The sequence below is a fragment of the Rhinolophus sinicus genome, linkage group LG10, assembly GCF_036562045.2.
Source record: "Rhinolophus sinicus isolate RSC01 linkage group LG10, ASM3656204v1, whole genome shotgun sequence".
NCBI lineage: Eukaryota > Metazoa > Chordata > Mammalia > Chiroptera > Rhinolophidae > Rhinolophus > Rhinolophus sinicus.
Window position 1 is genome coordinate 101,467,171 of NC_133759.1, and position 16,654 is coordinate 101,483,824.

The following is a 16,654-nucleotide window of genomic DNA, read 5'->3' on the forward strand; positions in this document are numbered from 1 at the left end:
TTTTATTCTCCTAAATCAGTAGGATAAGGCTATTAAGTTTCCAGGAATTGGTGATGTTCTTATTATGCATGAGATGATATCACAATAAAGTAAATGAGGTCATGGATAGGTTTCTTTCATTGCCAATAATTATTCCATGAGTTTTCTGAACAACTGAAAAGTTAGTAATTCACTTAGTGTTGTGACTGTACACGGCACCCTGTCAATATCATCATCAGCTAATATTTATTGAGCCGCCTCTGAGTACATGGTATTGCACTCACAGAACAGAGGTGAGCTGCATTAATTCTTTCAGCCAATGCAGGATTATTGAGTGGTTTATTGCCTCACTCTATTAATTGGTGCCCCAGCAGCCTCAAGGAAAGCATTCCACTTCCAGAATACAATTCCTTATTACCCTGGAGTAGTTAGCTTTAATAGACTTTGACTGCACAGGGAAAGGATATGGTTCTCTGTCTATGAGGATACTAATTCTTTTCTGTTAATCTTATTATCAGAAACTGGGAGATACTAGTCCCATTTAGTGGATGGAGAAGTGAAGGCAGATAGTGAGGAAGTGGCTTGGCCAAAGCCAAGTACTGAGATGGTGGCAGGTCTGGGATTGAAATACAGTAACGTTTTACGTTGCACTGCACTGCCTCTCAGTGGCACATGTTATTCTCATTTCTCTCTTATACTAATATACAGTCATGGAAACTCTGACTAAAAAGATTTAACTGGTGTCTATGCTCTTTAAGGGAGTGTATCACATACATGTATTTGATATCTGCATAGCCTAATCACTGGAAAAGTGGTTTGTTTGTTTGTGTTGTTGTTGTTTTTAAGTCTCTTATTACAGGGGATTTGTCAGCTGTAAAATCACCACTTTTTTGTGTTAAATTCTCATCAGAAATACGTTGTTGCCTTCAGAGTACACCCAGAGATTTGGAAGTCAGCATGTGAAATAAACTATTTAATTGAGATCCCTACTTTGATTTCATTCTGGGAACAGTTATTCAATGGTGCTGGTTGTCACTGACCATTCTTTTCGAGAGAGTTCTACTTTGTTTTCTTTTACTGCAAGAGTTAAATTTGGAGCTAAGACAGACTGTGAGTGGTAGAGGCAGTTTATATGAAGAATTTATTTGTAAATCTTGAAAGTAACACCATTAAATGTGACCCACTCTGAGATGCACTTGAGTGTGCACCGTCCAGAATGTCTGTCTGTTGTAATTCCGTCGTATTACACATTTTAGTGTATATCTCTTCCTAGCAGCTTCCAGAGCTTTGCAGATATTCAGCATCAGAAATTGCACTGTTTTATCCTGGATTTTAGCAACCAGATTTTTGTAAAACAGAACTATCTGATAAGTAAGGTTGTGAATTGCTTTTGTGATTGTCATGGGTAAGAGTATTGAAGTAACTGGCAAATGGTGCAGTACACTGGTTACTGTAAAAATAAACCCTGTGGCAGTGAATGTGTTTTTCTGGTGAATGCATTCAAGGCTGTGATCATCGTGCAACTTCTAGTTGGGTGCTTTTAAACGTTCCATATTGAAAAACATCAGTAACAAGAACCAAATAGTCCACCAAAGGCTGTATTCAACTCAATGGAGAGAAACATAAATTCTTAAGAGTTTCACTGAGTCCAACTCTATTTGATCCACCACGGGAAGCAGAGATTTGAGGTTCTCTCTTGATTTGCTTTCCATTGTTACTTTATGACTAGGTAGCTGCTACTTTGATTTTCACTTAAGGGAGTGTTCAAATCACTATGCAAAACAGAAACACAAAACAGACCAGACCAACTTCTGTTTAGCAGACAAACACCAAAATGCCAGAACATGGTAACGTAAGTAATTTTATATGCAAAATAATTTGTTTTAATTGGTTAAATGAGATCTGATATAATTATGTGATTCAATAAAGTAATTTTGGAAAACTATATCACCAAACTTTAATCATATTGTATGCTCATTATAATTTGGGAAACAGATAGGAAAATGGACCTGCATTATCTCGTCTTTACAAGTGAGGAGGCTACATTTAGGGTTTTATTGAAACTTCAGAGGTTATGTCCTACTTTCAATTTTGGAGATTTTATTTTCTTTCTGAAAACCAGTAATTTATAGACAATTCCAGTAGCTTGAATCTCCAGTGAATGCAGACAGAACCACTATGTAGGTGAAAAGTCTTTCCTAGGAAAGCCCAGGACTGAGGCTTGTCAGGGTGAGGTCTCTGTCCCAATGTTCTCTCTTATCATATCCCCGCCTAAGGAAAACAAACCTCCCAGAAGAGGTAAGTGTATAATTGGGCCTGAAATGACCCCACAGACGAGACCCTATGGAACTGAGAAACGCTCCCTTTAAGGATGAGTTTCCCATGGGTCAACATAGTCTGACTTCCAACTAATGTATAAATGATTGAGGAAAAATAATATTCTTCCAGAGGGCAGTTGTTAGTTCTTCCTACTGTGAGAATCACAGTTTGTTGAAATGAGAAATTAATTAATTTTGACACTAACTTGAACATTGGTTGACTTTGACTATGTGCTCAGCAACAATCGTACACACACATACACACACAGATACACAGATATGCACACATGCATACACACACATGCACGCACATACACGCACATACACACATACATACACACACATGCATACACACATGCATACACGCATACACACCTGTGTGTGCATGCACACACAGACACACACACACATGCATACATGTACGCACACACAGAGCGTGACAAAAAATGTATGCACATTTTAAGACAGGAAAAAACTATTAAAATTGTAATACTCGATATATACTGATAACAAAAGATGAACACAAGTCACGTTTGACTTCTGCAATTACAAGAGGCGCTCAAAGTGGTTACCATCTGCACCCAGACCCATCTGATTATGGTGAACAACACTTGAGCAATGCTGACCAAGGTGTCCACTTGTATACATTTGTTGGCACCCCCAGTGTATATATGTATACTGAAGAAAGTAAAAGAGTGGCCTTTCATACCACCTAAAGGGTGATAAACTTATAAAAGTGAATTATATGCATTTTTGCCACTATTCTAGCAGTATTCTAACAACAGGGTGTTTTTTTGTGTGTTTTTTTCACATAATTTCTGAATGATAGAATTTTATACCTGTCAGTACTTTCAGTGTAAATACCAAATCAACATATGATACACACACACACACACACACACACCCATACATAGTCACTCTATGACCAAGATAGGACGCAAAAGAATGTATATTATACCAAAAAAAAAAGACACTGAATTCCTACAACCTTTAAGAAACCTTTAGGAAATTTAGAATCTCCATGGTAAAATGAGTGACCTAGAGATATAAGATTAACAGTTCACTAACAAGTATGACATAGCCAAAGGCAGGACTAGATTAATTTGGAAAATTATATGTCATAAAATATTCCAATACGTTTAAGAAAACACATTCCACGGGAAATCACATGAGGAGGTAGGTAGCACAGCACAAAATGTGTGTGGATGTATATAAACCAGTTGGGTGAGAATTTTAAAAGTTCTAGAAATGGGGGGAGGGGGTAACTCCATTCACTCATTCGTTTATCAAACACACATACAAACACACACACAAACACACATGCACATACACACACACAATTACTTACTGCATCTTAGGCACTGCTCTAGGTACCAGGAATACAGCAGTAAACAACATGGTAGTCTGATTTCATGAAATTTATGCAAATATTAAAAGACTGGTACAAGACTGGTATCAAACACTCACTGTCTTGTGAGTGTTCGATAGCACTGATCATTCTGCGTAGGGCACACAGGGCAGTTCTCTTCTTAGTGCTATTGCTTTTTTAGTGCACAGACAGGCAGAGACATATGCATATATTTTTTTAAATAAAATATTAATTCCCTGTTGAAAATTCAATAGCCTTATCACCATGTACACCGAAAAACATGATATTGGTCAACTGAGCATTTTACGCTATTCCAGATTGTTTTAACCTTGTGTAGACTTAGCCAGAAACAAAATAAATGAGAATATAATTATTGCATTTATTTTAAAGGAAAGATTCAAAGGTGACTGAACGCCATGGGTATTTGAGTGGTTATCTCTGCCTTTTTGTGTAACCTCAGATGGATGACTTTGAGCTAAAAAAAACCTCCACTTTCCATGCCTGGAATGGATGGCCTTAGGGGCCCATCTCTAAGCAGAACGTAAATGCCATGTGTGAGGAAGCAAATCAAATCGATGAGTATCACTTCTCTACAGCTTCTTTGCGAAGAATGTCATTCATTTCTATTCACATGCCTCATTCATATCTAGTCTTTTACATTATTTTGTATAATTATGATGTTTTCATAGAAAGGATGATGAAAGCATTTCCTCAAAAAACAGTGTCACTGAATTCAAACATAGTTTAAAAATGTAATCCCTATGAGCACAGATGAACGAGGGGCCAGCAAACACTTACTGAGTAGGCAAGCTACTTTGTTTAAAGAGGTATGGAAGGTACTAAAGATGCAGAGACATTTTAAACATTGAACATTACTCTCATTTAGTTTATAATGTAACTGAAAGAATAGGGCATAAACCTGAAAACTCAAGTAATAGTAAACCAATATGGTATAGGCTAAATTGTAAATAATCGGCGTGGATAAAAATAACTAGAAGGCAGAAAGATAGGGGTTTATATCCTGTCTTTGCCATGTGCTTCTGTGTGACACAGGGTAAATTAATTTTGCTAAACCTCAGTTCTACCTTCTAGAAAATGGTTCTAATAACAGCCATTTGGTGGGTTGTTACGAAGTTTAGAAATTAGAGGCAATGAAAAATCTCTTTCATTTAATGAGCACTTGTATTATTACTAACTGTTCATTGTGTAGGTGATAGCTGTATCCCAGCTATTGTGCGAATCACCTCACATCTGTTTGCTAATTAAATTGTCATAACATGATTTGACAGATGAGGAGAGTGAGGTTGAAAGAGAAAAGGGATTTAACCAATATCCCCAAATTAGGAGGCAAATTTTAGGGTCAGACCTGGGAAGAGCTCTAACGCCAAGCTCCCAATTATTCTACACATGACCTTTCCTGGAGCGTTTGAGAAGCTAATATGACTAAAATGATTTCATTGCTGCAAATGGAGGAAGGTCAAGGAAGTCTTTGTGGAGGAGATGTAACCCATCCTGGTCTTAGGTAACGAGATAGGAGTTAAGTTTGTTGTGATGAAGAAGAAGAAGATATTCTGAAAAGAACTAGCAATGTCCATGAGGCTTTCAAAGGGATGTGTATGGTTCAGGCTGGAGGAAAGCGAGCCCTCTGAGGAGGTGATAGAATGAATGTTTACAGGGATAGGTGGCAGTTCAAGTGCAGAAGTGATTGAATACAAGGCAAAGGAATCTGAATTTTGTTCTCTAGAGAACTGTGAACCCATGATGCTTTTTTTTTCCTTTTAAAACCTCTTTACAATAAGAAAAGTAATTACAGTTACAGATTTTAAATGGTTGACAACAACCACAAATATTATAATTGCCAGAAAAGTATCACAAGCTTGTTACTATCAGCCTGACATACCTTTTTAAATTATTTTTCCTACATTTTTTCTGCACACTCTTGTTTCCTCAGATGACAGTGACTTTTACTATCACTTTTTGAACTTGGGATGGCTTTTAAGCGGATTCATAAGATCATGAAATAAAACAGACTTTCAATTGACCAATCAATAACTATTGGGAATAGATGTCATCCAGAGTGACATTTTAAGAAGGTTATTCTGGTTTGTGAAGGATGAATTGAAGAAGAAAAGAAAACCTCTTAAGAAGGTTGTTTTCAATAGCTGTGTCATGACAGCTGGGTGAAGTGTCACCACTAACAAGGTACTAATAGTAAAGTATTAGTTTGCCAAAGATTAGCTCCTTTACCCATGAGAGCAGATTCAAGGTCATTTCTAGAATAATAACACTCTCCTTTACTTAAATTCCAAGTTCTTTCTTGAGAAGGGGAAAGGCGGTACACTATATGGTTTGGCTTTTGGCAGGACCCTAGAAATGTCCCCACTCCTTGTGTGTTTCAGGACAGAAAAGAAAAGCATGGAGAAGTGTTACCTTAAAAGATCATTGCAATAGTCCAAGCAGAAGTGCCCAAACCAAGAAGGTATTAAGACTATAGAAATGAAAACAATAACTTTAAGAGTCTTGGGGAAGGGGTTTGTAGTTGATAGTTAGTGATAACTGGATGAGAGAGAAAGGAAACAAAGGAATCCTAAATGATTCCGAGATTTATACACTTTACACAGGTAAGGAAATTGGGAGACAGAGGTTGCGTTGAGGGTAATAACATATTGTCTATCAAAGCTATAACAAAAATCTGTTGGGCAGATTTCATAATAATAATAGGAGTTAACATTTATAAAGCGCTTGTTATGTGCTAAGAAAGCAACTCACAACAGCACATGAATTATTTTTACCTAATGACAGCCCCCGCCATCCGTGTGACGCAGGTAATATTATTACACCCATTTTAAGATGAGGAAACAGCCACAGAGAGACCAAGGTCACACAGCAAATGGGTCCTGGAGCTGGGATTCAATCCCAAGCAGCATGAGCCCCAAAACTGAGCACGTCACCACCATATACTCCACAGTATACGCACATGAACATAAAGCTCTCCCACAGAGAAACAAGTCTCGTAAAAGTCCTAAGTTAGTAAGAAATGTTAACATGATTTTGGCCACCTTTGGGAGATAGTTCCCCACCCCCTGTTACATAGTTTAAGAATAAGTACTATACATATGGAACTACAAATGATACCAGGGAGCCAGTATATATATATATATATATATATACTGTATATGTCAAATTCAGGGCGCCCACCTCCTCACTAAGAAAGTGGCAAAAATAAGTAACAATACTGTTAGCCATTTATAGTTTTTTAAAAAGAATCTCTTTATGTCGCCGTGATTTCCTTTTATCTTGCCTTGCCTGTTTTTTTGATCCTCTTCAATAAGCCCCAGGCCCCTCCCCTGCTTTTATTGTACTTACATAGTTGTATTCTTGGAACAGAGTCTTTATTTTTATTGGCAGAAAATTCTCAGTCTACTTACTCCCTTGTATAAAGTTAATTTTAACTGTAGAACCTATATCAATAATGGCATTTAAAGGAGGCTGCTTCCCATAGACTCTGTGAAACGTCTGCAGAGAATTCTGGATTGGCCAGGGCCCCCCTCCCCAGCTCTCGGCACCCTCCTTTTGCTTCTACATCTGAGCACGCTCTCTTCCCTGCCAGCTGCTTTCTGCTCAGCCCCTGTGCGTTCTCCATTCTCTGCTCTGCCTTTATGATAAGTAGAGTTTCATCTTGATCACATTGGGGCGAGGCAAGGGAGTTGTTACTGCTTAATTTGGGTCCAAGCTAAAAACATATCCTCCTAGTGCCAAACCACAAAAATCATGACACTTTGAGTGTAACAAGCTTCAGCCATCCCTCTTTGGATACAGCAATGTGGCCAGGGTGGAGGAGGAAGGTCTTATTCCTGGACCACTTCTTCTGCTATATCTGGCGGCTTACGTAGAAACTCCAGAATATCAGATGCCTCGGGTCCATGCTATGTTGTTCAGCTATACTGTGGTTGAAGTGAAATAACTGAGTGGTATTTTGTTTCTAGTTCTTTTCAAAATAATTTTTGTTATAGGTAGGACACCTGTATTTGCTTTCCGTTATCAGAATTGCTTACTATTGAAAAGGTGGTCACCCAGAAGCCTGGGTGTGTCCTCTTCCTGCTGGCTCACTACTGAAAGCAAGCAGTTATTGTCACCAGTACCTTAACTTATACCAAATACTTAACCTTGGAATCAGCACTTTACAGCCTTATAAAAGAGGTCACTGAGGGAATTCAACTATGTAATCCTAGCCCCCATGTGGCGGGAGAGGAGCAGAAATGGGACAAAGCTGGTGAGACACATTTGAATCCACTTGAATTAGGAAATCATTTCTTTTTGACTTGTTTTAAAAATGGAACCTACTATAAAATGGTACAGGAAGGCAGAAGGATGCAGCAAAAGTCTGTAGAAATAGTGACTCCAAAACTCCGTTCCAGGATTCCAGAAAGCAAGCCTGTTGTCACATTTGGAGGGAAACCAGAAAGGAATTTAGGTTTTCACTTTCCTGATAGCCTCTTGTCCAACACCTTTCCTGCAAACACCTTGTCCGCTCTTTTATTTTGCCTTTATTCATAAAACTAATGGAGAGAAACCACCTTTCAAACTTTAACCAGGAAACCCAGGTTTTGCAAGTGCTAATATTTTGGTGTGGGCTTTTTCCTTTTCAAGACAATTACCAAGACGAAGCACTCGTTTCTTCTTTTGTTTACCCGTGGCAGTTTGTCAGCAGTTATGATAAGTAGAGTTCCATCTGCCAGGAAAACTACATTGCAAATTGCCGTAGAAATTAGCAGCTTTCATTTCTTGCCTACATAAATAAATATGTGAAATAAATTGCACTTAAATGCATCCTAAAAAATCACAGGTACACCACACAGTTAAATGCCAATCACACAGAACCGGGGGCACACTGCGATTATCTCAGTTTTCAAACCTGGAATGTACACGAATGTGTTTCTAAATGAGAGAGGCAGGGTATCATGCTCGCTGAGGGAAAAACAGAAGCTGCCAGACACTGCACTGTTCCTTTCTTCTCAGAATCCTTTGCCTGAAACCCGCTCTATCTTTTGCCTGTGTTCCCTCCTCTCTCTCTCTCTCTCTCTCTCTCTCTCTCTCTCTCTCTCTCTCTCTCTCTCTCTCTCCCCCCTTTCTCTTTCTCTCCCTCTCTCCGTCTTTCCCTCGCTCATTGTTCTGTCTCTCTTCCTGCCTTTGATGCACATACGTTGTCACATTCCATTGACTCTCGCCCCTCTTCTCTGTTCTTACACTCAAGCCTAGCGGTGCTTTCGCCAGGCAGCGGCAGCCTCTCCTGCGAGTTTTAGTCATGTGTGCAGCTCAGTTTGATCGAGCGTTCCTTTTCTGCCTTTTCACTCTTACAAAAGATTAAAAGGTGGCGTCACATCGCTCCCCTGTTCCCCCGTTCCTTCCCGCAGGAGGGACTTAAAAAGGACAACAAAAACTAATCACTTTCAATAAGCATTTTCTTGCTGGGGAAAAGGAAAAAAAAAGAAAGAAAGAGAAAAAAAAAAGGCGGGGGGTGGGGGGTGGATTTAGTGGTGTAATTTGAGACTGGTGGTGAGGATTGGAGCGCGCTAGAGATGCTGCACGCTGCTAACAAGGGAAGGAAACCTTCAGCTGAGACAGGTAAGAGCGCCCATCGGAGGGTTTGACCGAGTGGCTTAGTTAAATCTGTTTTCAGCGTTTTGTAATTGAGAAAGGCATCCGCGGCAGAAGCCGATTTTTCAGTCGGCTTCCTTTTGTTTAACATAGAAAGTACCTGTATTAATTTTGACGAATTAGAGCATGCAGCAAATTCAATTGAAAATAGATTTGTATTAGTAAATGCATTTATACTGAATGATTTCGCCTCCGTTTCATTTGAAAGGCGAGATGGGAAAGATGATTTTGTTCAGAATAGCGCTTTGCATTACGTTAAATTCTACACAGCTAACAGGGAAATAAAATAATCATCCCATTGATTCTGTTTTTGAACTCCGGGACTTAAACCCTGGGAGAGAGCTGGCATTTGAAATGTTTCTTCTAACTGAACTTCTGATGCGTTATAATAATTTCTCACTGGAGGTTTAAGCAAGGGTAGAGTTTATTTAAGTCTAACTGCCGGGGTGTGTTTGGTTTGGATCTTGAGGGTGAAATGCTGCTTATATCGCCTTAACCTGTGTCAGATTGATGTTTCATACATAGACATTAAGTGTTGTCCCAAATGAAATACAAAGTTGAAACATCAGGTGAGGGCATGTTGTAGAAAATAATCCAGTAAATAATGAGCATAACTGAATTCTGACAGTTTGAAATGGGAGTTAACTCTGGACGTGCTGTCTGAGGAGGGTTTTTTGGATTTTAAGCGGCTGAGGAACGGAGGGGGTCGATTATCAGTCTCACCCCGTGGGAACTTTGCATGAGGACCCTAAATAGAATGCGTGTGGACTTCCACTGTAGGTGGCTTTTAGGCATCTGTCCCTTTTGTGTACTATGAATGAGAGCTGTGCATTATATTTGATGGCCTTTCTCCTTTAAAGAGCTTTGGGATGAAGCTTAAAAGGCTCACATCTATTTCAGCATTGCACAAACACAAAATGCAATATGCTTCAGTCTCCCAGCACCTGATTTTTATTGCTGCTGCTGTTGTTTTAAAGTTTGGATCATTTGTTTTTCACCTCAGTCTTCACTGATTTGGTGTTCATTGCCTCTGTTGCTAAAATTTATTGCTAGCATGAATGACCTGAGATTTGAGAAGAAAAAAAAAAGAAAGAAAAAGAAAAAGAAAAAAATCTAATTAGCCTGAGTTTTTACTTAAGGATAACAGAAATTCCAATTATATCAGATGTTTTTCTAGGATGTTACCTAAAATGTTTGAATTAATTTTAGATGATTGTTTTTTGGATGGGAAAAATGTGAATATTCAAAGTACAAAATTCTGTGAAAAGAATGCTTCTCTGGAATGAGACGTAGAAAGGTGAATTGAATACCTCCACAAGGCTTGGTCCTGGGAAGAATGGCTCTCCTGTGGTACTGCTGAGTTCAGCATCCATGAATGAGAGAATATTTGACATATGCATTTGGTGATAGAATTTTTTTCTTCCCGAGTTTCCAAACTAGACTTGTTCCTCAATACCAGCCTCTGGCACGTCTCCTGCTTGCCAGACCATCTAATGGCATGTCATGGGTGCAGCCCATGCATCCAGTTTTTGAGGACATCAGAAGGTGCTGAATTTTGGGGGGAGTGGAGACCAAACGGACTGTGGGTTTCCTCATCGAGAGATAATCTTCGGTGCAAGTTCCGTGGGAAGCCCCTCATACACGTGTGGGGACACTTCATTTTCCATCATGGTTAGAAGAGCAGAGAAAGTGGTGGATGAGGACTAAGGAAACTGCCATACCCTGTTTGATGTCATCACGCCGGTGATGGCATAGGGAGTCTTTAAAATCACAGCACATACAGTTTTCTTGCTTTCAACTTAGGAAACTTTGCAGAATCTTGAAGTCGCACTTCTCAGATTCCATCCATGCTTTTACATAGCTTTCTGGCATCATATCTTTTCTCGGACTCCCGCTGTACCCCACTATTGAGTGTTGTGACATTGCCGCTAATAATGATTTCTTAAATAAGTGACAAGGGCTGATAGGCCAGGAGACATACATCGTCTGCATCATATGTGTGTTTTAATGTGATTTATGAAAGTGACTCCTTCAAGGTGAGGGGAAGATAAATTTGAAGGTGCTGCTTGACTGTTTGTACCACTGAACCACCGTCCTTGTCCTAGAGAACTAACTAGAACTGAAGGAGGCAGACATAACTCAGTTGTAAACTGCATGGTAGTTCAGCTGGCACTTTTTAAGCAGATGGTAACCCAAACTGTCCTTACTCAAACTATCAGATTCATATAAATAGCATTTTTCTGACTTTTCCAGTAGATGCTGCTGAAGAGCAAAGAAAATTATTTTTCTACGGGAAAAACAGAAATGCAGTAGACTTATACAAGCTAATGAAAAAGATGCTTCTCCCCAAACTCTGCTGATAACATTTTGCATACTTTGCTAATTAATGAGTTATATTGAATCATTACCTTTTATGACGTTCTATAGAAAGCTATTAAAACTCGAGTTAGATTTTTTAAATTATGAAATTGTTCTCTTTAGTCCCTATATATAATATCTGTTTGCTGTTTTCCATTAAAAAAAAAAAAATCAAGTTAACTGCACATTACTATTCAGAACATTTCATCCCTGAATGCTAAAACCCTTTAACATGCAAATATGATGTCAGAGGAAGAACTGAAATAGAATACCCTGAGAAGAGTAATGATCAAACGCATTATAAAAATATGCACCAGTTGCCAACATGTAATGAAATATTAAGAAATTAAAAGCATGCAACCTCTAAAGTAATAGAATTTCATTGCTCTGAGACTGTTTTCCCACTGAATATTAAGTGCTTAATAGATCTATCCGTAAAAAAACAATCAAAAACCTACATGGTTTGTCACTGAAGTTCTTTCATTATGTGATTTTGAAAAATTAGCCCAATAGGATTTTCCTCAGACTAGGAAATGTAATTAACATTGGATATTAAGTGCCAGATTTCCAAAGCAAAAGGCACAGGCTTGATAGAGAAAATAAGAATGCAGAGAGCAGGCTTCAGCACTGGCAGCTGAGGGGACCCACGCTGGACCTACTCTGTTGGTAATCACTCTGATAAAATGACAAAGACATCCCAGGGGAGCCCGGGATGCTGGTACCCAGACACAAACTGATGCAATTTCAGGCAACCAATGACCTCTATCTATGGGATTATTTATTTTGGGAAATGATCAATTAACCAATTTCAGTTATGAATGAGATGTATGTATGTATAATCACATACATACACATTCATATATATATATATATTCCAATGTAAGGGGGCCTTGGATATTGCAAAGTACGTATAGATGAGACAAGCTCTACCTCGGAGGTAGAGCTTTCAGTTTTTTGTTGTTCTTTTTTTTTTTTTTTTACCTTAAGCAGTCCGAGCTTTTTTTTTTCTGGTGAATTTTTCTTTTGCATCGAAGCCCTTCTTTGTCAGTTTTTATTCCTGAGGTGTGAAATGCTTCATAGGATGTTTTGATTTAACACCCATTCATTTCTTTTTTCAGGGAGAATAAAAAAGCTTGTATTTAGAAGACATGAGTGTCAGCTACTCCTATTTTGTAATTAGCACTGTAGGCCCACTGGGATAAGGATTTTTTCCTTTTTTTTTTTTTTCTACTTCGATTCAAATAGTTTTTGTGCTTGACCCATAGTGGTTATTTTTTTCTTTCTGTCTTTAAGTAAGAAAAGCTTTATAATTTGGGGGGTGGGAGATTTTATTTCTTTTTCTGGTTTTCCGCTGCTCACTTTTGGGGTTCTCTTTTTTTCAATTATAGCTGTCAAGCACTGACTATACCCAAAGCACTCTGAATTTAATGCGACAAATGATACCTCTCACAACAACAAAAAATATGTGCCCTCTCACTGTGAACCTTAGGAAGACTGCAGATGTGAACCACACCTGGAGAATTGCCTAGTGGGTTAAAATGTGCCAGTCTTAACTCCTTCCTTAGGAGAAAAGAGGAAAGGTCACTGCAGGTTGAGGGGATCCTGAGAATGGCAGCCTTTGAATTAAGAGTGAAAGGTGAAAACACAGCATAATCCTTATGAGCAAAATCACAGGGGGCCTGTGGAAAGTAACGTCAAAAAGAATGACTAATGCCAGTCCAATGGAGGCCCTCAAATGTCCGGTCAAGGTATTTAATAGCCATTGGAAGGATGTTATCTGCAGCTTCTAGAGGAGTTTCCTTTGTATGGGGATGGAGAAGGAATGGAATAGTGGGTCTGTACTACGCGCCACCCCTAAGAGATGCTGAACTGTCTATCTAGGGGCCATCTGCTTTCCTGTTAAATTGTGGTCTTCAGGAGCTGTTGTCACTAATGGGATGTTGCTTTACCTTTCAGGGATGTTGTTTAAAAACAAAACAAAACAAAAAACAGCAAGAAACCCTAGTGTAGAGGATGGAAGCGAGTGAATAATCCAATGCATTAGCCTAGACATGGGTGGTAAGGTTGAGAAACACTGTCCAGAGGAGAGAGAATGGCTGTGAAAAACACCTTCCTATTATAATTATTGCAGTTTCTTGTATGTACTGTAGATGTCATAGCCTCATTAGGCAGGGGTTTTGTGTATATGCATTTGTTTTCATAAGAAAAACTCTCACCATTCATCAGAGATGAGACCTGTAGTTTAGAAGGTGTGGTATTCTCTTTATACTATTTGGATATAATCAGTTAGTGTTATGTTCGTCTCCCATTTCCTGACATAGGGTGGATTTTTACGATCTTTAAGGCTTTTCATGTCTCTGAAAAGGTATATATTTTATTTATTAGAATCAGTTGCCTCCCGGAATTACCTGTGTTATCAGTTACTTTCTATAAACCTTGACTAACTTACCTTGAACTCTTAGATGCCTCGTGTGTTTGACTAATGAGCTCAGCAGTGGAGACTTCTCTACCTACATATTGGAAGTTTATAATGTTAACATATAAAATGTTTTCTTGCATACAATAGTCTTCATAATGAGAGAGAGCAAAAATAATTATTAGCACAATTAAGTAAGTGGAATGTCTCCCTTTTCCTCAGAAGGTGATTTAACCAGCTTATTCAGGGGGACGGGGTTACCAACAGCACCTGGAAACCAAGTTACAGATGAGTTTCTTGCCTTGTCCTCCAACCACTTTAATCTGATTTGTTCCATTTACTTTTTCCAAGCTTTTCATCTTTCCACCATTTTAATACCATCAGAGATGGGGGGCTGCCCATGACATTCACACTTGACATTATCAAACACAAAAGGCATCACTCATACACTTGACTGCGTTACAATGCAAGGGAAAAAAATAGATCCCAAAGGCTTAGAAATTATTGTTCCGTACCTTGAATGTAGGTGGATTTTTTTTTTCCTGTTTCTTCTAGCCTGCCTTATTTGACTGATTTGCTTCTGTGTGTTTGCAGAGGGTTCTGAAAACCCTGGAAAAATCAGCACTCACAAATCCATAACGTACACATCCTCATGTACACCGGAGGTATGTGTAGTAATACAATGGAAATTTACACCTCTATTATCATCTTTTATTTGCTAGGTACCAACCACATTTTCATGCAGTACCAATGCTGAGCCTTGCACTGAAGCTGTCTTTTCTCCATTGACTTCAGTTCTTCTGACTATCGTTCAGCTGGGGCCAAACCTTTTCCTGACTCACACTTCTGTGGTTATTGCAGTAACTCCATTATTTCTGGGTAGACCAGAAATCTAATGAATTCATAGCAGTCCCGTGTTTGTTTTCCCATGAAGTGTGTGTGTGTGTGTGTGTGTGTTGGAGTTGGGGGGGAGGGTTATTGTTAAAATTAATATAAATTTATCTGTACTTCCTTTGCTTTCTATTCTGAATCTTTTGTTCAAAGACAGTTTACCCCCTATATGTAAGACAACACTTGTGAGCTGAACAAATAGTGTTATCAGATTGTGGTGAATTGCTTCAGTAGTATTACATCATGCATTGAGGTCACGTGCGCTCTAAAGCTCTGTAAAACAGCCAGCTACATGGTATCCTACAGGTTTAATATACTTCTGCAGCCTTGTACTTGGGAAGGATTTCTGTAATTGGCGACAATCTAGCAAGAAGAACTTTTTAAGCCATTGGAGGCTGAAATACAAGTTTTTTGAGAAATGTGACTTTATAGGCTTGAAACTGAATGGATTACAAATTTCTCTTAACTGGAAAGAACCATAATTGCATGTATAGTGCAGCCCTGATTATCTAGGGTATGAATTTCCAGCTCGAGGATTATCCAGATTTCTTCTCTGCCTCCCCTGTCTTCTCTTCAACTACCTGATGTGACTCATTTCCCTAATCATCGGTACCTCCACTAATGTTAGGGAAGGGAGTTTTTGAGCAGCAGAATCCAAAAACCAGTGAATTATCCTTTAGAAGAATTAATTATGTAAAAAGTCTGAGTGGCTAGGTTTTTTAAACCATTCGCTAAAATTAAATGACTAAATTTCAATTGGGGGATGGGAGAGGGGTCTCTCTATTTACAAATGGTGGTTTACTATAGCTGTAAATATACCAGAATTTTACCCACATGTTTCAGGGGCAAACATGATACCAAGTAATCAGTTTCATTGTTCTAGATTATATCATTTCCTTCCCCTATACCCAGACCAACTACCATTTTGAATTAACTGGTTGGATATTGTGTCCAGCTGGAATTTTATAAGGTCACTCGGATCAACCCGGTTACCTAATGCAGGTTATCAGGGCTCTCATTGGCGTGTCCCTCCAGCATGAAGTACAACAGTGGATTATTGGTGACCAAACCCACTTAGTTAATCTCCAACACCGGTCCTATTCCATTTCCATCATCAGCTGAGTTCCAATCAATCCTTGAAAAGTTATTTATATTTAGGATTTGACCCCAGGGAGGTCTTCAAAGTCTCAGAGGACTTTAAAGACTTTAAAGCCTATTCGATGCCAGAATTAGGCTGAGATGGTGAAAGGATTTCAGTTTTATGTACTATGTTACTGTTTAAATTCTCATTTAGAATATAGATTGAAAACTGTTGGCCATTATACCACATTATCAACTGCACCTCAACATTTAAAAACTTCAAGTAAATTTCTTTCCAATAAACTCAGTTTTAATTTCGTGATAAGATTCAAGTGTAGGAAATGTAGTTGGCTTTGCGAGCGAGGTTCTAATCACAGAGTAGGCGCTGAAATTACCAGCCACCCTCCAAGTTTGTAGAACAGGGCGCGGAATTCCATCTACTGGATATCACTACAGAATCAGAATTTGATTTCCTCTCCCTTTCTTATACATCATTTGTGTCTTGGACGTTTTCAAAATCGTGTGGTTTTATAGCTGCTACTCTGTAACAATATCTTATCAAATAATGTACTGTTCTCTTATACT

The 16,654-nt window shown here is 38.7% G+C and overlaps 1 protein-coding gene across 10 annotated transcripts in view; it reads left to right on the plus strand.

Annotated features, from left to right (window-relative positions):
- Positions 1 to 16,654, plus strand: part of TENM2 (teneurin transmembrane protein 2) — a 1,556,107-nt gene that overhangs the window by 930,323 nt on the left and 609,130 nt on the right. For 2 of the 10 annotated variants that reach the window (XM_019740920.2, XM_074313877.1), the window contains exon 1: positions 8,833 to 9,291. The exons of the other annotated variants lie outside the window; for them this stretch is intronic. In XM_019740920.2, coding sequence (XP_019596479.2) covers positions 9,246 to 9,291 — 46 coding nt within the window. In that variant the 5' untranslated portion in view covers positions 8,833 to 9,245. Of the gene's footprint in view, positions 1 to 8,832; positions 9,292 to 16,654 lie in introns of those variants that run through there. 10 annotated transcript variants of the gene reach the window in all.